The 24,706-nt window shown below is 35.7% G+C and overlaps 1 protein-coding gene across 1 annotated transcript in view; it reads left to right on the forward strand.

Annotated features, from left to right (window-relative positions):
* THSD7A (thrombospondin type 1 domain containing 7A) overlaps positions 1 to 24,706 on the forward strand; it is a 300,628-nt gene that overhangs the window by 194,679 nt on the left and 81,243 nt on the right. The window contains exons 7-8 of the mRNA XM_064444530.1: positions 2,523 to 2,678; positions 4,520 to 4,723. Of these exons, the coding sequence (XP_064300600.1) occupies positions 2,523 to 2,678; positions 4,520 to 4,723 (360 nt within the window). The remainder of the gene's footprint in view (positions 1 to 2,522; positions 2,679 to 4,519; positions 4,724 to 24,706) is intronic.

Raw genomic sequence — 24,706 nt, forward strand, 5'->3', positions numbered from 1 at the left:
ATACCCTGGCAAGGCTAAGTTTTCTTATTTTACTGTCATCTCAAAGAAAGAATTCTGAGTAATCCTGGATGAAGTAGAGCCTGAGTTTTCAATGATGAAAAATTTTTTTTAATAACTCGGCTGTCCTGCTGTTGAATTCTTTGTTTTAAATGCAATATGTAACAGATCTGGTAGCAGACATTTGTACATCACTTACATTCTAAGAACAGCATTTCAATAACATTTTGGCATATTGAGAGATTTATTGATACCGTTTACCTGTCCCCAAAGCACTTCTTTCTTCCCCTACATTCTAGTGAATGATGGAAGAGGCAGATATTTTCACTAGGTATTTTCACGATAAGTTTATTTAACAATGTTTACTGGTAAGACCTAGAATTTTACTGGACAGATACCTCCAAAAAAAATTGAAATAACGTTCCTATTACTTAAGTCAGCCTCTTTAAAGCCAAACACAATCACAATTCCTCATTAGAATTTCATTGCCATCACAAATTTAGTTTGAAGCCAAATGGATTGCGACAGTAGCACAGTAGTACCTTCTATTGACAGTTTTAAAAAAAATCTGGTTGTGATATGGAATATCTGTGATATGAAAATCTGCTATTTAAGGCTTCTGATGAAAGGTCTTTATTGCTTTACTGAGTAACATCCTATGAACTAGTGTGATGGTAAGTGCTTTATCGTGATGCAGGCTGGAGATGAAGCACGGCATTCCTCAGAACACTTTCTCTGTTCCCTGAAGCAAGGCTGCGTCTCAAGGGTGTAATTGACCCTTAATTTCAACTGTCTCACTTGGGCAATTCCTTGATTAAATCAAGGCTAAAAAAGTATGGTTAGCAATTACTTACTGTTTTTTTATTAGGAACTATTCAATACAAATTCAATTACAGGCAAATTATGTTTATTTATACCCATGCTCTACACAAGATATGCATATTATGTTGTGATTATCATGCACTTTAGGTGTGCATGTCAAATTTATTGTAAAATTCAATGTTCTGTCACAAAATTTAATTCCAACATAGCATTATGCAAATGTTGGGATATTTGTTCTTGTATTATTTTGTGTTAAGAGATTGGTGAGCTGGAGGCAGTAATGTAGAATGACTGTCTGCCATCTTCATACCTTCATTATGTGGAGCAACACAGTGTAAAACTGTGCCAAAGGAGGCAACATGGGAAACCAGAATAGGATGATGGTTTTTCATTCCCTTTCCCCCTCAAAAAGTGAGAATTGAATGCTTTTTCTGTAACTGGAAAGATCATCTACTTAGAAAGCCTGAATGAGACCTATATATATGAGACCTAGATATACCTATAAATGAGACCATACTTTAACAACCTGGTGATTACTTTAACATTACATCTGTGGTTATTGATCTCACCTTTCAGAAGGATGTTTTGTCATATTCTGAACTTATTTCAGAATATATTTCATCAGAGAGCTCTTTCCATCAAAAGAGATTATTTGTAGTGGTGGCAGAAAATTAATGAGGTAACTTTGCTGTGAAAAAATGCTGAGGGAGTAGGATAAGAGTGTTTTAAGTTAAGGAATTGCATGTTTCTTCAATCAACCAAAGTGAATTAGTATGGCAGGATTCACTTTGCCTTAGAGCAGATATTCTCTGCTTAGTTTAATATTTTGTCAAGTCCTATATTATGAAAGAGAATTAAAATCTTGCTTGTAATGAAATGGTACATTTTGTTTTAGAGTTCGGTGCCTTATAGAGTTGTCCTATTATTTGTATAATCTGGGAATTCAGAAGAAAGGAGCAGGGTGATTTTGGCCTGTTCCAGGGGTTATTGACCCTGAAAGAACAGAAGAATCTGTCTTCGCATGTGTCATTATAGATTAATAATACTTTAGTGAAAAAATCAATTGCCTTTTGCAGAGTTTTAATTATTTTAAATATATAATGTATATATTTTTTTATTATATGTAAACCATGTATGTACCTAAAACAAAGCCTTTCTTGAACTAAAGCTCCTACTGCACAAGTCATATTGCTAAGTGTACGGTTGAATGTCTTTAGAGTAAAAGAAAAAATCTTTTTCATAATTTTAACTGTGTTTCAGGTAAAAATAGTCTCCTAAATATTAATTAACCAGCCTGTTGAAGTTATAGTATCATACAGGAGCAAAGGGATTTATACAGCTTTTTGTTCAGTTTCTTAAGTGAAGACATACTCAATAAGACAGCAGGACATTGATTTACACAGAACGCAATGTGAACAACTATTTTAGTAACATAATCTATCCGTTAAATGAAAGAACTAGGTTCGAGAGGGTGCTGCAATATCTACAGTCTTCCTGACTCCATGTAATCGGATTTGGCTCTGCTCATGCAGAGAGTAAACTGACTTCTGTTTCATTTTTTTCAAGACAGGCATTTTTCTATCACTTCATCAGATTAAAATGATGAGATAGCAGCCTTTCTGAATGAAGGATAGCTCTGTCCACTTAGAGCTGAGGATCATGACTAGTGACACGTGAGAAATGTGTTGACTTTGTTTTGACAGCCTCGAGGCCAGTGGACCGTAGGCTGTGTACAGGACCTCTTCCCAGCACCTCCCAGCTGTGCCATATCCCCTGTCCTACAGAGTGTGAGACCTCAGCATGGTCAGCCTGGGGACCATGTACCTATGAAAGCTGTGATGACCCTCAGGCCAAGAAGGGTATGTAAAAATTCAGCAAAGCCTTTTAATGGTGATTATTTCATATTCCTAAGCCACTAGGTACCTCTGGCTATGCAAGTGTACTAAATTTTGTACTGAGAAGGGTATATCCAGTGCCTCTGAGCATGAAAAAAGGACACTGAATTAGGACTATATTTAGCATTACTGCTCCACCAAGGCTGGCAAAAATGTAGCTGTTTATTAGGCTCTCAAGGTCAGTTTGGGTTTCTACAGGTCAATTTCAGTTTCCAACCTTGCTCTCAAACTGAAAAGGGGTACAGTTTGTGTATGTGTTCAAATTACAATTCTGGCACTGTCTCAAAAGGAGGACAGAAGCAGCCTTTGAGGTGCATAGTGTCTAAGTCACTCAGAGATTTACAGTTCAGTAATAGCTTAAGAATTCACCAGTAGACTGTAAAGCATGCTCTGGCAATTTGCTGTTGATAATTGACACTGTCTTACTGATGACATATGTGCTGGTTTCAATTTTCATGTTTCACAGTTTATTCCTATGCAGAGCAGATTGTAGTAACCTGACATCAAAATAGGGAATCAAGAATACAGTGACAGGGACCTCATGTAAGAAGTTTTCTGGCTGTAAATGAGAAAAACTTGCCTAGTCATTTCTGCAATGTCATTATCTGACAAAGGGTCAGAATCCAGACTTGGTTCCTTGATGGAAAACACCCATAAGAAAGGGCAGCCACGTATGTCCACTTTGAAGGAGCAACTGTAATTACCATGTTAGCTTAGTTTCTTCTTCCTGGTATACTGCTAGCTACACTTCAGTCTGGGCAGCAATAACACAAGTTTTACAATGCCATCTCACAGTAATGTGACCCAACCTTGATCAATTCAAGAAGGAAAAAGCAGTCCAGTGTGTAAGCCTATTGGATTAAGTCTCCTTTGAGTACAGCTGTCAAGTAAGCTGTTATTTCTGTTACCGTTCCATCAAAGACAGATCTGCCACCTTTTAATGGATAATGTGTAGGTTTGTGAGACTGATTTGGACACCTGTCTAATGGAAATGTATTAGGATGTACTTTATTCAAGGTTTTATTCCTGCGCACATGGCCAGGGATCTTTTCTCAACTGTCAATGTTTTTCTCTTATGTGGAAATACTTGTATTTTATTTTATAATTGCATTGACAGTTCTTCTGAGAGGATGATGTAAAAGTTGTACAGGCACTTGCAGTTTTAGCAGCAGGTTTCTCTGAATATTTCAGGAATGGCCCTTTACTGTGAATCACTTGCCTCCTTTGTTGCAGTGGACATTGGAGTTCTTTTTTTGAAATTATATCCACCCTTTGTGGCAGGCTCAGTAAACCATTTGGACATAATTTGGTTAATCTCTTCAATTTAGAGAAAAACAATTAAAGATATGTAGAATTTCTATTTTTAAAGTAATATTTATTATAATTTAATTAAGAGGATAATCCATACCTGTTGGAAGATATCTGAGAAGAAAACAAAAAATATATTTGAGAAATTGCAACCCAGCAATGTAGTCAAGATTTCTTAGATGAGATGAATCCAGCAAGTGTAATACACAGGAAAAGACGCCTGTTTCCCTCCTGGGGTATGTATGACTTGGATAAACAGGGGTTTAAGGCAAAGTTTACTGCATAAACTTAAAACCTGTAATGCTCTTGTTAAGTTTTTACCTCTTTTCCTCTTTAAAGAGTTCTACCCAGTTATCTAGAATGCAGTGTTGCACTGTCTGTGTTGTCTTTTACATGGAAGAGAAACAGAACAGTTCACTCAGGTGTAGATAGGTAAAAATCTCTTCATATTTTAGAATTGAATTATTCTGCCCTTTATATTTTCACGGACATTTCAGGCTTTAAACTAAGGAAACGACGCATCACTAATGAGCCTACAGGAGGAACGGGAAACTGCCCTCACCTGCTGGAAGCCATCCCCTGTGAGGAGCCCTCCTGCTACGACTGGAGAATCGTGGGGCTGGAGGAGTGCATTCCTGACAATGAGAAGCCATGTGGCCCTGGTACGCAGGTTCCTGTAGTCGTCTGCATCAACAGTGATGGTAAGATGCTTTTTCCCATGGTCCACACCAAGTACAGCGAAGACGCTAAAATGTAGTCCAAAATGGTAGCAGTTTTTGTTGTTCTCAGCCTTCTCAGCCCTTAAAACCAAGCTTTCTGGAATAGAAAGATATGTCCTTTGGTACTGGTTAGGAAGGGCAGGCCCTCTAGTTGCTCTGGGATCAAGCTCCTTCACCTACACATCGTAGGTTTCCAAAGGTTCCTGAACACACTATGAGAAAAGTAGAAAACAGCTATTGATTTTCAGTAAGTCAGACTCATGCCTGCAATGACTTGACTGAATTCCCTGATGTAATCCCACTAATAAAACTAATCCTCTGAGCCCAGAACCAAATAAAGTGTGAGTAAAGTAAGACACATTTCAGTAAGTATAGCTGGAAGAAAAATAATAATGCATTTATTAAGAAGCATCATTTGATGTATGTTATGGAGTTGGTTTGACAGTCCGAGCTGTCTTGCTTCTTCAAAAGGTCAAAAAAAAATGCCACCATTATTCGGTTATACTCTGTGAAAGAAAACAGATTTTGCATGACATAGTCATGAAAGCCAGTTTTGAAAACTGCTTTCAAAATACTTTAATCTATAGAAGACTCATGAATTACTCTTGCGAGAAAATTTCTTATTCGTTAGTAATATCATAGTCTAGAGCAGCATATGAATTAAAGTAATTGTACTGACTACAGTGTAGTTATGGTAAGAGACTTCTAACTCCCTGAAGAGGATAGATAAGGGTACACCTCTGATGACTGTTTAACAGCTGCACAAAATATTTTGTAATTAAATTGGACCAAGGTAATAAGAACTGATTATAGAGAGATTTAAATCTTGAGCTTTTATGCTGTACATTTTGGGTCATAGTTGAGATTTGGGGCTTAAATTGGAAATGTTTGTCTTAGAGTATAAGCTTTATTTTTCTGCATACACCTAAGAGACCTGGTAACCATTTTTACAGCTCAGAAACAGATTAGCATAGAATTTCAATATAGAATCTACTACATTTTATGACCCTTTCTCAGAAAATTTCTCTTCACAGTGTAGATAATTTCTTGGCAACGATACTGAAACTATATGAAATTTTGTTTGTATAGGTTTTCAGATGAAAAATTGCCTCTTCCTCATAAATAAAAGTGTTTCATAAATAATTCTGAATTTTTCTCTAATAGCAAAAAAAAAATCTATAAAACAAAAATGGAGTGTATTTTTTAACTTTGCTAGATTATGGATAGTTTGGTTTACCTTTGGTTTTGAGGAGTAGTATTTGCTCACATGACTAACTTCTGATTAGCCTAATTTCTTACTAAATTGTAATACATTTATATTGACTGTAATTTATTGTACCCATAATACACTTGGAGCACGCAATCAAGCTACTAAACTCTGAGATATGTTTTATATATATGGTATTTTCTATTGTTGTGTTTCAAATTCATGGTATTTGTTTTCTATACTGCATGGGCTTTGGTTTTGGACAAATTTGACCTGGAAGACTTGTGATTAACTTTTTTACTCCCAGTACTAATCTTTGTCTATCTGCCTCTCTGAATTATATGGTGTTATACATTGCTGTAATTATATGGCATTATACATTGCCTATATCAGCAATCTGTCCCAGAAGGAATGATACGTTGGGCTTTGGCCACGTGCCTGTCAGTTTTTATGATTAAAGAGTTGTGGACACAGCTTCAAAGAAAGGAGAAAATAAATTGCAATTATGGTTTGTTTTGCAGAGATTCAATCACCCACAAAGATACGTGCTCAATACCTTTTGGCAGAGCAAAAGTAATGGACAGTAATGTAGTGGATTGCCTCAGCTCTTCCTTGAAATCCCTTTGTTCTCTTAGTAAAGATCTGTGATCTTCACTAGCAATACCAAGCGGCTTTGGCTTAGGTCTCTCCTGAGAGAGGTTAGCACAATACAGTAGAAGGAAACAAAGTACAAAGCAAGGACCCACCAACTTCTGTAGTCTCTCCCTCCAAGCTAACTCTCCTCAAGCATCTCCTTACTTTGCCTCCCACAGCACCAACCCACTGAAAATCCTGTTGGCAGCTCTTAAAGGCTCCTCTAAACACACACCACCACCACTTCTCAGGTAGCTCCCATGTAGTACTCTGGCCTCCCACCCTGGCACAGGTTACCCCTGGTATCCTTCTTCACCAATCACTTGTTGCGGGCATCCAGATTCTGCTCTGCTAAATCTAGGAGAGCAGCACCTTGCAGTCAGGCATGTTTTACATCAAGCCCACACCTGCAAGGTAGTTTGCAGTGAAATAAAGTTTGGAGAATGTTACACTTCCATTGTCTAAACATCATGTTTTAAATCAATCATCACATGAAATTTGTGATATTCAGTGTTCTTTGAGCCCTTCTGGGAGAGGACTACGTTGACTGTCAGTTAAAGACTGTGGGTTTAATTAACAGGATACATAATTTGTATGATAATCATGTGTTGCTATAATTTTGATCTAAATGGCAAGCAGAGAATTGCATTCAATTTTACAGGTAAAAATGACTGCGAAGGGAAACAATGTGTGGAAAGCATTATCAACTAAGTTTGCTATGTTATTTAAACTAAACTAATCTCAATACTCGCTCTTCGCTCTTCAGTATCTTCAAGGGCTTTTTTTTTTTTTTTGAGTTCATATGAATTAATTAGCCAATGTTAACTCAGTGCCTGGATAGGAGGGGTTGGATCAAAGGAACTTAAGTATATTGAAACAAAATTGTATTTTCCCCTTGGCTTCTGCTTTATAAAATGTAAAAGGCTGGGGTTGTAATTTTCAGAATAAGCATTGTACTGTATATGTACTGCTTTAACGTAGGATAAACCCCACACTGATGGGTATCTTCTCTTTCTGTTGACTGTTGCATTGTTCTATATGTTTAAAGCATAATTAGTTGGGATAGCATGCCTTGACCTGGGTGTTTTACTTCACAATTAGAATCAAGTAGCAGTGTTCATGAGATTGTTTTATATAATTGGAATGAGCTTCTCTCTTCAATTTGGTGTAAAGATAAGAGTCATTACAGCCTTTGAGACAACAGCAAACAATAGATTATCCTCCTGTGTTGCTGCTGGAGGCCTATGATTGTCATTCTCTTTCCACGGCGGATTGCAGTAATCAGAATTTTCATTCAGGCTGAAAAAAAATATGACAGTCAGTACCCCAGGTTGTCATTGCAGAGGCTATAATGAACTTTGATGTATTTTATTATATAAATGGAACTTCAGCCTTCTACTGTGGAAAGAACCTTTTCAGAATAAATATTCTTAGTCAGTCTTCCAGGAAATGTTATGAAGGAGCTCCTTCAGGTGAAAAAAACTTATTTCGGTTGTGTGGAAACTCCAAGACTGGACAGAAGCTGATCAGCATTCCTCCATCATATACATTATTTTAATAATTAGAGATCTGTGGCTAATGTTCCATGATATCTGGTAATCTAATATAGATTGACTTTTGCTAATGATACAATTGAAATTCATCTATTTATATATATGTGTAGTATATATGGCATACTTGCATGCATGCACACACAGAGGTATGTATATATTATCTATTAAGTGCTTAAATGCAGTTCAGAAGAATGATTTCACAACAGATACATTTGATCTATTTCTCTGTAGCTATAGCAATCTATGAAGAATACCATTTCAAAAATATTTCTGTATTATTTAAAGACTCAGGCTATAGTAGGAAAGGTGGCCACTTCACTCTGTAACAGATACATTAGTGCTACTCATATGTAAATAGGGCAAAATAATTTCTGAAATAAAACTCTGCAGAATTAGCTACTGCTGAAAATGCCCACAAAATGCTGGTTCTTTCATTATTTTTTTTTAGGTTTTTATCTTTGTGCTGAATTCTGCAGCTTCTGATCCTCAGACAGTAGGCTGAAATTACTTGCTCATTTTGTAGGACTGTGTAAATAATAAATTGGTTTGCAGCCTTTATAAAATACCGGGCTTTGTACCACTGCATGTGTTACTCTGGATAAAACAAATCGCACTTTTGAAGGGCAAATTTCTTCCAGACCTTGTTCAAGCTCAATAATTGTTGGGTTACAGTTAGCTCTATAGGGGGAAGGGATGGACTCGTTGCCATCTCCTGCCTCACAGCTGTGAGAGATGACTAGCCTTAGAAGAGGAATCCATGGCAACAGCAAGGCTCTTCCTGTACATGCAAATTCCTACAACTCTTTGAAGTAGCAAGTTGTTCCTGAAGTCATCTAGGCAGTGATGTGTGCTGATGTAGCTGAGTGCCAGTAGCTATTTTCTGGCACCTGGAAGTACAGGGGCGATGCAGGTCTGGTCTTCCTGAGACTGGAGCACCAATTCAAACCACCAGTGACATCAGTACATCCTCATGTAACATGGGTGGGCTCCATCCTGTTTGCAATACTGGGGAGCAAAACAATGATGTTGGCAGATAATTAAAAGATATAGAAGGTAAACTAGATAGTTTTGTTAAGACACTAATTTCAAACCAGTTATTTTAGATGCTTTGTATGGAGTGGCTCAGACCCTGTACTGTCCAAAATGAACCAGTGTACATTTCCTTTATCTGTGTTTATTCTCAGCTAGTGTGACTGACTGAAGACACCATACTTCAGCTATATGACAATCCTATAGGATTTAATTGCTCCACTGTTTTCCTCTAGACTTAGAAATATTTATTCCTGAAATATTTCTTGTATTCCTTTTATTGATTTTTACTTTGCAGAAAAGTTTATAAAAGTTCTTCATGTAGTTTAAATTTTCTTGTGTAATTTCCTGATCAACATCTGTATTTTGTTTCTTAATTTTTAGCTTGTGGGTTTATATCTTCTTGCAATAGGCACCTAATCAAATACATAGAATAAACTTGAGGAAAAACTGAAGATCAGCTGGTGCAACCATTTTTACTTACAGTATTTTGGCCTGTTTAAAAATTAGCTCTTTCTGTATATTTATGGTTTGAATCAAATAAATGCTAAATGAGTAGCTCCTGGTCTTCATTAATTTTCATAATGGGAAACAAAAAGAAAATCAATAGAAGCTGTGCGCCTGGGTATAAAGAGTCTAATTCTGCCCTTTCTGTTGTGGGGCTATATGCATTGAATGAAGAAACCATGAGACTGGTTGGATATTTATAATGATTATTTAATAATAAAACACCTACTTTGTGTCACTTCATGACTTAGTTCTTTGAAAAGAATGAAGAGCCAGATTCAAATTCGAATTACATTGAATTATTGAGTTAATCCTGTAAGAGAACCCAGACCAAAATCTGGCCAATGCTCAGCAGTCAATTAGTAGAATAATAGAGTAGCTAATGACAGTTTCTTTCAGCGCATACTGCCTTATGCTTGCAGGAACTTGGTTATATGGGCATTAGTCATCATTTCCCAATATTAATTTCCTAGCTAATGTCATTACAGAATTGATTTGAACTGTTCTTTTCTGCCTGACAGCTTTTTGGCTGACCATCTGAGGCATTTAAATCAAATGCATACTTTGTTCTTTGCTGTAAATACAAAGGATATGACATTTATAACCCAGTCCTTTTTTCCCTTTGATTTGTCTAGTTACATAAACACTATTGAATATGTTTATTGGATGTTTGTTGTATGTAAGCATTTGTTACTGAGGGTAAAGTACAGGCTGTTTAAAGGACCTTAAAACTGATACTCTTAGGCCATTGTGTTTCAGAGCATTGGATTTTTAAGGCATTTCTTTTTAACAAGATTTGCTTTATTTAGTATAAAGGAATATAAGAAAAAATTAGTGCATGCTACTGCTTAAACTATCCCATTTCAGTTTTCAGGAAATTTGATAATTGATAATTCTTCGTCAATAAAAGGTCACATTTAATATGTCATACCAGTTCCTTTTTGTCTCTCATCTTGACATTAGGAAAGTGAAAATATCCCTGTTAAGTTCCATATAAGATGGATGCTTTTAGTGTTTGTATAGTATGAAGTGATTTCATTATATGGGATGACATAAATACATCACTTGCTTTGTCAATGTCTTTAATAGTTGGCCTGGAAAGAGGTGCGATTATTTCAATTAAAGGGATAAGAAAAACAAAACCAGAGTTTCGTCTGCATAGTGCAATAAACAATTATCACTTGTGACAGTGCAATAGACCCTTGTTTCCAATTTGTCATATATTTTTGAAGACGGAGTTGCACTTGGTATGGCCAATACCTTCAGAGACATTAATGTTCATAAAGGATATAACTAAGTTAAAAATAGGTGGGAGAGCTTAATTTCCAACATCTTTTTCTTGTGTCAGAGATTATAATTTTACTGATGAGTTTGCTGAGTTTTGGCATGTTTGCTTCTAAAATGTACTATAACATCTTTGCAGAGAAGCTAGACTGGTGTACTTAAAATTTATTGGACATCAAGGAGTAGAAGTTGCCATAGCGGGAAGCACAAATATTTTGGAAATACACCACAGAGAGTGCAATTATATGTTTCGTATGATGCATGCTGTTAGTAACCTGCTTTTGTTTTTGATGGCACAACCAGATGGAAAAGTAGGCTATTGCAAGAACTGCGTGTAATAGCAGTAGGCACATTAGGGGGCGGGATTTTGTTGCATAAATTTTGATTTACATAGCCGCCTGCAAACCAGGAACCCAATCCTGATTAGACTCCAAGCTTCATCATAGTAAGAATACAGAGAGGGATAATTGTAGATACATTTCAAAACACTTGGGTTTTTAGGAAGGTCGGTTTAATGCTTTACAATCTTTCCATTTGTTACTTCAAATTATGCTGTTATGAAACAAGAAAAAAAGGTGTTTATGGACTTACTGATGGATTAGAAAACTGGATCTATAGACTCAGTATTGAATTTCTTTGGTTTTGAATTTGTGTGTCAGGTGTTAACCCCTAGAACAGATTCAGAAAATATTTTAAATATTTTTACAAAACATAGAAGAGATAAAGATACATTTAATAAAATTATATGTATTAATAATGTGACCTACTTATAAATTAAATACCACTTTCTTAGACGATTATACTACATAGTACTAATCATTCATCTTTATGATAAAATGTTCTAAGACAGTATCCTCTCATTAGATTTGATGAGAGACAATTTTCCATCTGAGAGAAAAAGGTTGCACAGGCCTATTCATATTTTCTGACTATCTGCATGCTAATGATAAACATTCTTAATAAATGTTATCAAACTTCAAATCTGTGAAACTAGTGTGTTGATAAATGGTTACGATTAAAACATCTTCATTAGCCAGTCACGTTGAGCCAGAATAAATAGGAATTTTATTCTCAGTACTTCCAGCCTTAAGCAGCTCATTGTCTGACCTTTCTTTCGGATCATAATTTGCGTTGAGTACTGATTAATGTAAAACCACTCTTATCTGCCAGGAACTATTTGATTTCACAAGATAACTGTTCCAGTGGAAACTTAAGGAGCCTGAAGAAATCAATCTGTGTCATTTTGCAATTCTTGTAATTCCTGTGCACTGCACAAGCACCATCTCTGCTGAATACTTAAGAAAACTTCAAACTATGAGTAAAACATACTCAGCCACAATGATTTCTCCAAGTCAGAGCAAACAACTGAGGAGCCCCATCTCTCCAATGTTCCTAGTGATCTGGTACAGATTTTGGGGTGCGGGTAGCTTTTGGCCTGGTTTCAGCTATGTAGAGTCACGGATCTGTTGCAGAGGGAAAGGAATAGATTTGTACCTGGGATTTGGTGAAAAGAGGGAGGGAAGACAAGAGGGAGAAACTGATACTGACCAAGTGATGAGGTTAAGAACTGGGGAAAGGTAGGATTTGACCCTCGTTTCCTCCAGGACAGTTTACTGAGAGTGAGTAAGGAACTCAAAGAAGTTATAAAATGTCTCTACATGGCTGGGATTAGGAATGAATCTGGGGAAGGATTCAGTCTGGTGGTGGTTAATCCAAGGGAAGATTTGACAAGCAACTGGAGAGAACTTGGCAGGGCCAGGTGAAAGGGACAGCAGGTGATGGGTGACAGACTAGGATTAGTGTTTGGAGAAAATAAGGCTGGATAAGAAGCCAGGGAAGGGGAAGAGAGAAAGAAATTTATGGTGTCTAGAGCTGGAATGCATCACATTATAGTCTGCTCCTGCTTTTGTCCCATGAGATCACCCGGCAGAGCAGTAAGTGTCCAGAGTCAGTGTAACACCTGTGCCAGAAGTACTGTTTTTCATTTGGCTTCTGTTTTAAACTATAAAATTGGAAAGAAATATTACGTCAAAATTAAGTATTTTAGGTTGCAAAGCCAAGTGCTCAAACATTAGGGAATTAAGGTTGTTTTTCTAGTCCTTATGTGAATGTGTCAGATGGAAGTCTTTAATTATTTAATTGTGCCTACATTACATTTTCCCCACAAAAACAGCTACTTATTTGTGAAATGGATAGATGTCCTTTGGGGATTAAATGGGCATTTTGTAGTAATGAATGCTTTGTCTTTGAGACAACTAGCCTTAGTTGGCTCATTCTTCAGGGTTTAATTTTGCTTCACTTTTGTTCAGCATCAGCAGAATATAAATAATACTGACCTGTCACATCTTGAGTGTTCTGCAAATAAATGTATTAGTGGGTGTCTGATAGCCATGACAGAAAGATCTTAGAAAAATTACCAATTCTGTTTTAATAACACTTCTAATTAATGTGTGGTAAATAAAACATAGGCTCATGCCTTGAACAAAGAGAATAAAACTAAAGATACCAAATAGCTACTCATTAAGGAGTTTCCAATCTGTGAGCTGAAGGAGGAAGGGACCCAGTGGAAAAATAATAAGTGTGTGATTATGCAATTTAAAAAACTGCAATATACAAATGCAACTTTAATTCTGGCATTTACTGCTGTTTGGTTTCTTGACATAATTTTGGGGGTAATTTATGGATTAGCTATGTAAATCTCACCTTAGGAGTTATCAGATGTTTGGTTTTAATTTTACTGATTTGAGACATCCTTTATTGGTAGTGATATTATTTTATAAACAGAAAATTGCTGCATTAGTGTTTTACAGGAAAAATATATTAAGTAGAAACTACATCAAAACTCTTGTTCTGACTGTCTCAGAACGGCTTTTCTTTTAAGAGAGGAAAAAGTAGAATAATGCTAGCTAGAAGCTTCTTAAATCTTGTAGGAGGCTTCTAGAAAACCAGTGATACTACAAAGTAGCGGAAGGGAGCTTTATTTCCAGGGTGAAGCTGATTTCTCTGAGTGGGTGCAAATCTGCAGTGAAATCTGTCAAATTTCTGTGACTGTAGGCATTAGTCTGTATAATTTATTAACGAAGTAGAAAAGTTTTCATGTCCCTATACTTGCAGATGTGGTCCTGCTACCCTTGGTTTTCTTGTGTGACAATGTTATTGTATTTCCTTCATTTAGCATAGTTTTATAAGATGTAGTGGCATTTACCTATGGTTGATTTTCTGAGAGCTCTTTCCCTGAATCTATATACTGAGAGGCCAGGAAAAAAGGAAAAGTCAAAAGGATGGGTTCGTTTTAGTCTTATAGAGAGGAAATGTTTCCAAAAGACAAGATTAATTCAGTCTGAGCTGCCTAAAGACATGCTCTGCCTTCCACTTCTAATGATGCGAAGATGTTCATTGCAAGATGGATAAAAAGGTGTTCTCCAAAGACTGCATTTTATCTGCCAGTAGTAGGACATGGAAAGAAGCATCCATGAAATTAGTTAAAAAACTGTTTCTCAGAAATGTGTAAACATGACAGTGGCAGTGATCTTTTTTACACCTCTTGGGTCCTGTGTTTTAACTGTGATTGAATTGAGCTGTCAGATTACATATAGAGTGACAACTCTTTACTAGCTTCAGGTGGATGAATAATGCAAAGAAAATGTTTGCAATCATCTTTTACTATATAAAATAATTTTTCTTATTCTCTTAAAATGCCTTTTGAGTTACATGGATATTTGTGTGGCAAGAGGTATCACATGTATTTATGAATGTATAGTTGTAAATTTGCTGCAAATTCACTTTATAGTTGTGAAATATTAAATAATTGACAAACTGAAAAATTAATCTAATATTCTGTCAGCTGCATGCCATTAGTCATTCTCTTCAGCTGTGGGTTATGTCCTTGCATTAGAGAGGGGAATAACATTAAAATGTTGGTGGCCAAATATGAGGAAAATACTTGGTGATGAAACTGCATTACTGGAGTATTTATGAGTCAATTTATGATGCAACTTTATGAACTTTGAGCTTAAATTTATAAACTTATCCTCCAAAACTCATATTTATGCAGAAAATTAGAACCCTAAAATTCATGAAAGTTATGGATATTTAGTGTTTCTTGAAAAACAGGCCATTTAAGGTAGCTATTTAATATATGCAGATTAGAACCTCAGTGTAGGGAATTGTTGAAAAGATTGTGGCGAGCACTGTCAGTCTACTGATGCTAGCGGAGCTGTCATGTTGTTTTCATGCTACTGTTTTCATACTCTTGCCTATTATTTCCTTTTTATGCTTCTATTCCTGACTCATATCCCTGAATGTTAGTCTAGTTCAGATCAGCACACCAGAATCATCATTTCTAACTGAGCTTGTTGGAAATTCCTGACTTCCCATCCCTTCCTGGACTTGTTCCCCACTTAATTTTTTGCTTATTGGAGGGGAAGGAAAAATGTATTAAAAAGTAGTTACAATAAAATACCTGTGAAACCTCTTTAAAGGCTACAACACCCTACTTGTCCATATCTGATGAGTTTAAAAATTGGATGAGAATACCAAGTAGTGACAAAATAGTAATATAATTCCCAGTGGGAATAAAACTTCTTGTTTTCTAAATAAACAAAAAGACATAGGCTAAAGTAGATACATATTGTATTTTCAAATCCATGTATTTTAAATTGTACTGTTACCAGTGTTCAAAATCATGCTACAAAGATTTCTGAAGTCTGTCAAAGGATTTTTTTTTTCCACTGTTAAACACAATAGAATTTCTGTAACATTTTACAAAAAAATGGAGAAAGTTTTTTTATTTTGTTTTTGAAGTCATATTTTTATATCTTTGTCACCGTATACGTTGTGGCTTTATTGGGAATGTCCATCTGATCTTGGGATCAGCAATATCTTTTTAAGGTGAGTTGGTGCTTTTGCCAAGCGTTCTTAGAAATACACTGAATTTTCAAGTGATCTCATCCTCCAGATTCACACTGTGTCTTCTTGTTCCTTCCTAGCTCTGTCAGCACTTTCCCCCTCCTTTCCCCAGCCCGCTTAAAATGGCCTATTGGTCTGACATATTGATCCCACTTGGTCCCATGACTAATATTGATTTTATTCTCAATGGGACCATAGCCTGTCATCAAACTTACTTTTTCTTTCATGTCAAGATGACGTTTGATTGGCTTATTTGACACGAGAAGGCAACTGCACTTGGTTATGATCAATACACTTGTATTCTCTGTTCCTTATCATTCTCAGTAAAACTACATTAGCAAATGAACTGTGAAAATGCTTCAGCTACCTGTCAAGCAGTAGGAAAATCCTACTCCTGTTGTTAGGCAAGTATTCTGATGGGCTCTTTATTAGAAATATCAGACTACTATTCTCATGGTACAAGTCTACTATGGCATAACATTGAAGTATTGCAGATTTTTGGCTAAAGGCATACCATGTTTCAGTTTTTGTTTACTTTTTCTTGTCTGTGTGGAGACACTTAAGAAAGTTGATCCAAATTAACTGCAAAAATAGTATTAGTTAAACTATATTAAACATGAATGTGAATCCTCTTATTCAGAATTAAGGTGATCTTCATTCTATTTGTTAAGAATTTTCTCTTTCATTCTGAATAAGGTTAGCCACACGAAATGTTAATACAGATGAACTAATCTCCTTCAAAGTCCCATTTTAACTAATTTGGATTAATCCTTCAGCATTCCTATTTAGATCAGTCTTTTTCAGTGATACTTTACATTATCAGTAATAGTTCAGATACAGCTTCCTTTCATGCTGGTGGATATTCAGTGGTATTGGGAATAGTGAAAATTCAAAGAGGGTATCATCTGCAAGAAGAGTTTTCCATTGTCTTTGATGCATAATACAAAGAATTCACTCAGTAACTTATAGTATTGTGTCAGGTAAAAGGCGGTCTTACTTTTTTAGCCATAGTTAGTGTAAGACACCGCAAGTGTGGGAGCTTCACAGGTAGCCAAGTGATTGCTGTATGCTTGGGGGAACTGATACTGTGGCTGCTGTCACCACTACCACTTAGAAAGTTATGTAAATAAATACAAGGAAAATTAGAAAACCTTTAGCCATGTTTTCTGGGTGAAACGTATATAATTTAGTTTTTCAACCTGAGTAAATCTAGCAAAGAATAGTGGAAAGTAAGAGATAAGATAAAGGAATAAGCGGTAAAGTTTGAAAATGGGTACAACAAAATGTTCTTTTTATTAAGATGACAGAGCAGAACAGTTCTCATTCTCATTGAGTAAAGAATTCAAGCATAAATAAGTTTGTGCTTTAGTGGGGAAAAAAAGATGTTTTTTTTTCCCCCCAGCCAAACACCTCAGGTTACTGTATATTTCTGATTTAACATAGTTATGGAATATTATTTTTTCATACTGTTTTATCTAGCCTTCCTACATATGGGACAGATGACACTGCATTTTACATAGAAAAAATAATATTTAGATAAAGAAATACTATTAATTTCCTTGTATTTATTTCCCTCTGTTAAATTTAGACTGTATCTACATAACTGTAATCCTGATAGATGACTCTAATATAAATGGAGGTACATATGTTCTTCTGTTACCAGAGATGAAAATGGAATTACTGTAAGAATTAATCTGAGGCTTTGAGTTCATTATTTTTAACTAGTTACATCCAAAGAACTTCCAAAGGTGTTTCCCATCTTAAAACAATTTTAGAAGGAAATGTACATATTTTAAAATACTTTCTTCATTTTTGTTTCAGAGTTGTCCCTTTATTGCTGTCATTATTTCAGAGTAAGGATTGTTAATTTGGGTTTAATAATTCCTGTAACAGTTTTGTATGTGGTGCAAAGCCTTACCTTTACCTGATGCATTAAGAAAGAAATACTGAATTGGATTTCGTAGCACTGACACACTCTTCTTGAAATTTGCATGATTGAAACTTTGGGTGATCTTAAGGACAGGGAAGATGTTTTGGAACAAGTAGTGTCTTACCTCTGTAGCAGAATGCCTTTCATATCTTTTAGCTTTCTTATAAACCACTCGCAGGGGGTTATCTGCTTCTGCATTCTTTCTGCATCGTTGCTAACAGGTGTGTTAGCAAACACATGCTACTCTTTCAGCTGTAGCTGAGGTGTAGTAGTAGCATTTACTGGCTTGGTTACAGAGAAGGAGCAGAAGCACCCAGGTACTATGGTTGGAATTAGATTTCTACATGGGTGTGGGAGTTCTTGAAGCCACTGTCTTCCTACTCATCAAAATTTCTTTTCCCATAAGGTGAATGTATGAGGAAAATTGCACATGGTTATCAACAAGAAATTGATGCTTGTAAAGTGTTGTGTTTCAGCTCATTAAGGAATAGACAATCTTAAAAAGATCATGATTTTTTCTTAAGTATGTGGACATGCTATTATCTTTTGATTTGAGGAACACTGGATATGGTGGGCTCCTAAGCTCCAGCTGTTTTCCTATTGTATAGTATTTGTTCCTGCCATCATCAGTCATTTTTCATTGCAAATGTTTGTTTAAAAAAAAAATTCAGAAGTTACATTTCAAAAATTAGGATTATATTTTAAAAGGTATTCATATCTTCCAGTATTTGCATAGTGGAAGGGAAGTAGTCAGTGGACTTTTCTGTATGTCACTGGTTTGTGTGTGCAGTCATGATAAACATGTAAATAAGATTAAGGTGTATGTGCTTGTGCAAGTTTCTTGTTTGAAAAAAATTCCATCCATGTTTATGAGATTCAGGATGGTTTTTTTTGATTAAGGGGCCAAAGTACTCTGTTTATAATTTTTCTTTTAATAAGGAATAAACTGTATGATACTAGTTGAAATTCTGCATTGAAACCAAAAGTACAGTAAATTTTCACACACAAATCATCAAATCAAACAGTTTACAATCCTACGATGTTTTCCTATCATTAAACTATTAGGCCAACTTTCCTTACATTTTTGCATAATGAGCAGATGTGAGAAAGTAGTGTATTTGTCTTCACTGAAAGCAGTACCATTTCTGCTTAGGCTTCTTAGAAAAAAATGACTTCACGAATATTAACCATCAACTAATTAAGACATACTTAATTAAATGCAAATGCTACTTAGAAAAAGCAATTGAGAGAAAGGCATGTGATTAGGGAATTAGCAGCTGATTTAACACTTGGAGCTACCAGCTAGGCACCTAAGCAATAGAAATGAATGCAGAAACTTCACTTGATAAAATAATACAAGGGAAAAATACACCATCTTTTCAACAATTTCACAAACACATTTTATTTGTTGAAAAACTTCAGAGCCAATGAAGTAGAATGTATTGGGAATATAAATTGTTGGTTAATGTCCCTTTATGTTCAGTGATTAGAGATGTTAAAAATTACTCAAAATGTTTAAATTTACCAACCTACCTCATGCAGAGAGGTTTTTTGACAGCTGGTCATTCAGGCAGGAGAACAGAAAATAATTACAAACAAGGTAGCATAGTGCTGCTACTGTTTTCAAGGACTGCCATTTTACTAACATTAAAGCTTATGTTGACAGGCTTTATCTTTGGAGCAGATATGAATAAACACTGTCAAGATATTATGAAGGCTGCTGGGATTAATAAAACATTTAAAGTTTCCTAATGTCTGTCAAAGTCTATGTTATATACAAGTATTGAACCTGATTCAAGAGCAAAAATTGTCTGTCAGTCAAATACCATTGCACATGCTGCTTTTTTTTCCTTCCAAATACTCTTAAGGTTGTTGGGCTAAACAACATGGTACATGATGAATTGCATGTAAATATTATTGTTTCCCCTTTCTGTGGCTTATTTGATTAGGTTTTCAGAGATTAACTTCTAAATTCTCCTTACTGAAAAATTTGGGTCAGCCTTTGGCAGTTGTATGTATGCATTTTAATTAGAGACTTGCTATGAGAAAGACAGTTTTCCTCAGAGAGTTCCTGTTGTATAAAAAAAAAAAAATCCCACAACCAAATAAGAAAACAAAAGGAATTGCCCCCCAAAAAATCAGTCATGGTAGGAGACTGAATTTCCAATCAGCAGTTCTGATAAAATTGAATTAAGATGTGAAGGTTTGAGGAACACAGATAGCAAGTGCCTTGATTATCCAAAAAGGCAGAAGTGGAATGAAAATATTATGGGCCTTCACTTTTTCCTATGCATAGTTCACAACATAGTGAACTATGAAACATGGAAAAAAAATACCCACACTGCTGCTGCAGCACTGTGGTTTGGAAGGAAAAGTTAGTTTGTGGTCACAATTCATGCTAGGCCAACAGGATTTTTTTCTTTTGTGGTAAACTTTGGGGACTGGGAATTGCTTAGAGATTTGAAAGAAATGCAGTAGTGTTAGAAGTTAGACTGATAATGTTCGTTTATCCTGATGATTGGTTACTACCTGCTTATTGGCAGATATAAAGTGTCCCAGCATCTGAAAAATACATGGTTTTGTGATAATTTTAATAGCTTTTCTGTAATGTGAAGAACTGCCCATTTTGCATTAGACTAATCAGCCAATGTATAGACAAGGTTATTACTAATGAAAGTCTAGTATAGAACTTCAAATTTGGGTAAGTTTCTGTTTTCTCTTATTTCAGTGGTTTTCTTTATTTTGTTTTTTTTTCTTGTATTTTCATTAGAATAATGACAGTTAAACTCATTAATGCTTTTTCTATACTATCACAGTGTAGTTGTGATGTTCTTGTAACTTCGATACAATTACATTTTAGACTGATTTTTTTTTTGCTTATTTCTGCTCTGAATTATAATTAAAACAGACATGTGGGCATTTCAGAATTGTAAGAAAATTTTTAAAAAAAAACATTTCCCCTCCTCTAGTCAAACTATCTTTGTATATCTATAGGACAACAGAAGAATTGTAAAATTGTAGCATGTACAAACTTTTTAGTGGACAAGTGCATGCTTTACTAACTTTGGATATGGAGAGTGGTTAAAGTTAGTTCCATATGAAAAACAGGTCTGAGCACATACCCCAGATCTTGTTTTACTGAGTTTTGAATATAGATAGGCGTATTTTGTTCCTGATGGGCAGAGTCTGCACAGCAGCTTTGGCTCCTCAGCCAAAGGTCACTCAACACACTTAAAGGCTGACAAGAGAGTCAGCGTAAGGGCACGTATAGGTCCTCGTGTGGGAAGAATGTGTATGAGAAACTGCATGGGAATTCAAGATAAAGAACAGTCTTGGCCATTTCAGCCTTACAACCCATACAGGAGGCAGTGCAATACTTTCCTGTTCATTATTTTCCTACAGAGGGAAGGAAGGAAACAGTAAATGGCAACCAGCACAGCTCACAGATTTTAACATTGTGCGAACTAACTGCATTTTTTTTCCTGCAGCCTCCATGCTCAGAGGCATTATTGAAGGCAATTGAATAAGAACAAGGCCTTCTTTACCCACAAACCCAGAGCACTTTGAAAACTGGGCTCTGGGGTGCCTTACCAAGTATTTCAAGTGCCCAGTGGTTTTCCAATGGATGACACATTGCGTGCCTCCTTCTCAGCTTCAGTGGCAAGACAAGAAAGCTGCTAAGAGAGGCATCAGCTGAGAAAGGTAGAGAACTGAGTCCAAATTCATTGCCTTATTTTGTAGGTCCCCAGCAGCATTTTCATTTTATGCTGATTTTTTTTTCAGTTGTGCTCTATGCCTCATTGAATTTTGCAATGATTTTACTGTTCACTTTAAGGCTTTGAAAAAATTTTGCCCTCTGTTAAGCACTCGCCTTTCCGTTTACTACAGGTCAGAATTTGACAGCAATTTTTTACTGTGCACTGAAGCATGCATCATATTAAAAGATGCACAGTAAGCAAGAAGGCTTCCTTGCCATGTCTCTGTCATGGTACCAGCTCTGGGAATGCTTCCCATTGGAAACATCCTAAAGCATTCTACAAGAAACTTAAATAACAGATACATTTTACAGATGAGTAAACAACATCACAAAGGAGTGACATGATTCAACTACGTTTAAAGATAGAACATAGGTCTTCTGTGGTCTAGCTCAACCTTTAGCATCCACACCAAAATATTCATGGATACCATATTGGCTTTGTGAATGTAATAAAACAAGAATGGTGACATGATTACAGTCTGATATTTATGAACAGTTAGCCAGTTGCTCCTGCAGTTACCCAGTTCCACAAGCTACCTCACTTTCATCTGTAAAAGTTTGCCTGTTGGGGTTTTCTGTTTGGTTTGTTTGGTTTTTGGTGTGTTTTTGTTTGTTTGTTTGTTTGTTTGTTTGTTTTAAAGCAATTAAATAGTTGAGTAGTTCCCTAGTGGCTCTTGTGCGTGCACACATACTAGGTCTTCACACCAAGAAGGCTACAAGGAGGTTTTAATGTAGTGACTTGCTTTGCTGATAACCGTTCAAGGAAGAGATGTGGATTTGAAAGACACTCTCATTGTCACTCTTTGGTGATACAAGTCTGTAAAAAATCCCAGCAAAGCTTCAAACAGTTTTTGACATTTTAAATCCTTGAAAAAGAAACCCTCTTTTACCTCCTGCCATTTCTACCTGCAGTCACTCCCTTTGGTGCAATTTGGATAGTTTAGCCCAAAATGGGCATCTGTTGCATAAGAAATATCATTCAGCTACATAGACACTGTTTCTGGTTATGGATTATCGCTGCATTCCACAGTTTAATGAACAAATCAACTGATAAATGGTGAAGAGTTTTCTTGATGGAAATGTCATGTTCTATTTTTGTCTTTTTGGTTTTTACTTTTTGTCATTCTGTTGCTTACAGTATAAATAATTCAGGTCAGGGACCTTTGACTCGTGTTTTTGGAGTTTTGTCTTTGACTCTTGTGCAACATAAATGTATACCTATAAAGTTCAAATAAAATTGTAGACTACACAAGACAAACTTTTTCAAATGGGACTTTTCATAAGTAGCTTTAGTCTCTACATTGGCATTGTTCCCAGTGTATGGGTGAGTGGTTCCTGGTAGTTGGCTACACTGTGCACTTTAAAGAGGAAGACAACAAAGGTCAAGTTGTTCATAAAATCATTAGTGAAATGTCAGAAACAATTTAGTCAAAATAAAATATCTCCCTGAAGGTAAGAAGTAATCATTATAAAACATTCCTTCCAACTGTATATCTATGCTGTTGAATTAATCAGATAAGAGCTGGACAGTTGACAAAAACTAAATGCTAATATGGAAAATACATATTTCAATAATACTTCCTCTGTAAAAGCAAAGGATAAAGAGGGCTTTGATTTTGGGAGAATGAATGCTTTTTTTTGTTTGTTTGTTTGTTTGAAATATAAACTATATAAACTCAGACTTGAAACTGATTTAATGCAGTTTCTCACTGTGACCCCAAATTTAGCTTCATTTTCAAGTTAACAGCATCTTAGTTGGCAGGGGATAAAGAAACTCAGTATATTATTGTGTATTTACACTATGACATACTTTATTGTAATAGTAGTATTTCTTGCAAGGTATGAAAGTGTCCCAGCAGTTTACCTCATTGAGTCTTACCTGGCAATGGAAGAATTTGAGAGTAGGGTTCACACCTTTTCTAGCTTTTTTTTTTTATTGTTTGGAAAAGAAGTTTGCATTCTGTTCCTCCGTCTTGTCCTTCGACCTGAACATGTGCTGTTCTAATGAAGCAGGCAGGAATCCCTCCTGCTTTGGTGTCACAATGTGATGACCTGAGATACAAGAAAGAAGCAATTGATGCAAAGATTGAGTCCAGTGAGGGAAACAGAACTTGATGTGGGAGATCTATGAAGCCTTTGGCAGAACTCAAATTTGTATTTTTAATATGGGAAAATACAGCTATTGAAACTGACTTGATCTCAAAGGTCTTTATAATTCAGATGATTATGACTACTTTAGACTATTTTAAAAGCATGAGCTGCAGGACTTCCCCTGCTTTGCAGAGCCAAGGAAGATTGATGTTTGCAGTTCTGTTGTGCCTAAAGATTTTGTATGAATAAAATATTTGACACTGGTTAAAGGGATACAATATTGGATGGATGGCGTTCATCTTTTCCTCTTTTTATAAAGAATTTGGTCATTATTAATTCTGGGACTCATGTCACTAGTACTAAAGAACATCCTATTTTCAGGATCTCAGTTTATCAGAGATTCTTGTTTGACAGGTTTTAAGACTCTGTAAAACTTGAAGGACAAAAATGTACTTTCTGTTTAGATTAGTGTTTGATTCATTTTATTATTATTCTATTAAGCAATGAAATCCTAATTTGAGGCTTGGGAAAAGCAGTGTTTGTAGATCTTTGGCTTCATTTACAGCATTCACAGTGCTTACTGAATTAGCTTTTCAGAATTGAGGTGGTGGTTATTAACACTGGCTGATTTCTTTATCATTAAATCATAGAGTATTTAATGATTATTTCTAACAAGTGTTTTGTTGTATTGAAGAGTTATGTTCATTGCAAATCTTGATGAGACACTATTTTGTTGACACTATTAAAACAAAAGGTTGAAATGATGGATTGTAGCAAGTGCAATGGTGTAGACACTCCTGTTCAGTGCCATTGAAATCACGTTTGCTTCAATGATGTTTCTGTTGATGGATCATAATTCACAGAAAATTTTATGCCCTAGTCCAGCAAGGATCATATAAAAGCTCGCAAAGGCATTCAGATGATTTAAAAATGCTATGCTTTTCTGAAAACTTAAAAAAAAAAAAATTCATGTTAATGAATGAGAATGGCTCTTTCCATGCCTTGGTTGTATATGATTATAGGGCCTCAGAAGTCCAGTGTGCTCTTAGGTGCAGCTTTTTCACAG

The sequence above is a fragment of the Phalacrocorax carbo genome, chromosome 2 (assembly GCF_963921805.1).
Source record: "Phalacrocorax carbo chromosome 2, bPhaCar2.1, whole genome shotgun sequence".
Classification (NCBI taxonomy): Eukaryota; Metazoa; Chordata; class Aves; order Suliformes; family Phalacrocoracidae; genus Phalacrocorax; species Phalacrocorax carbo.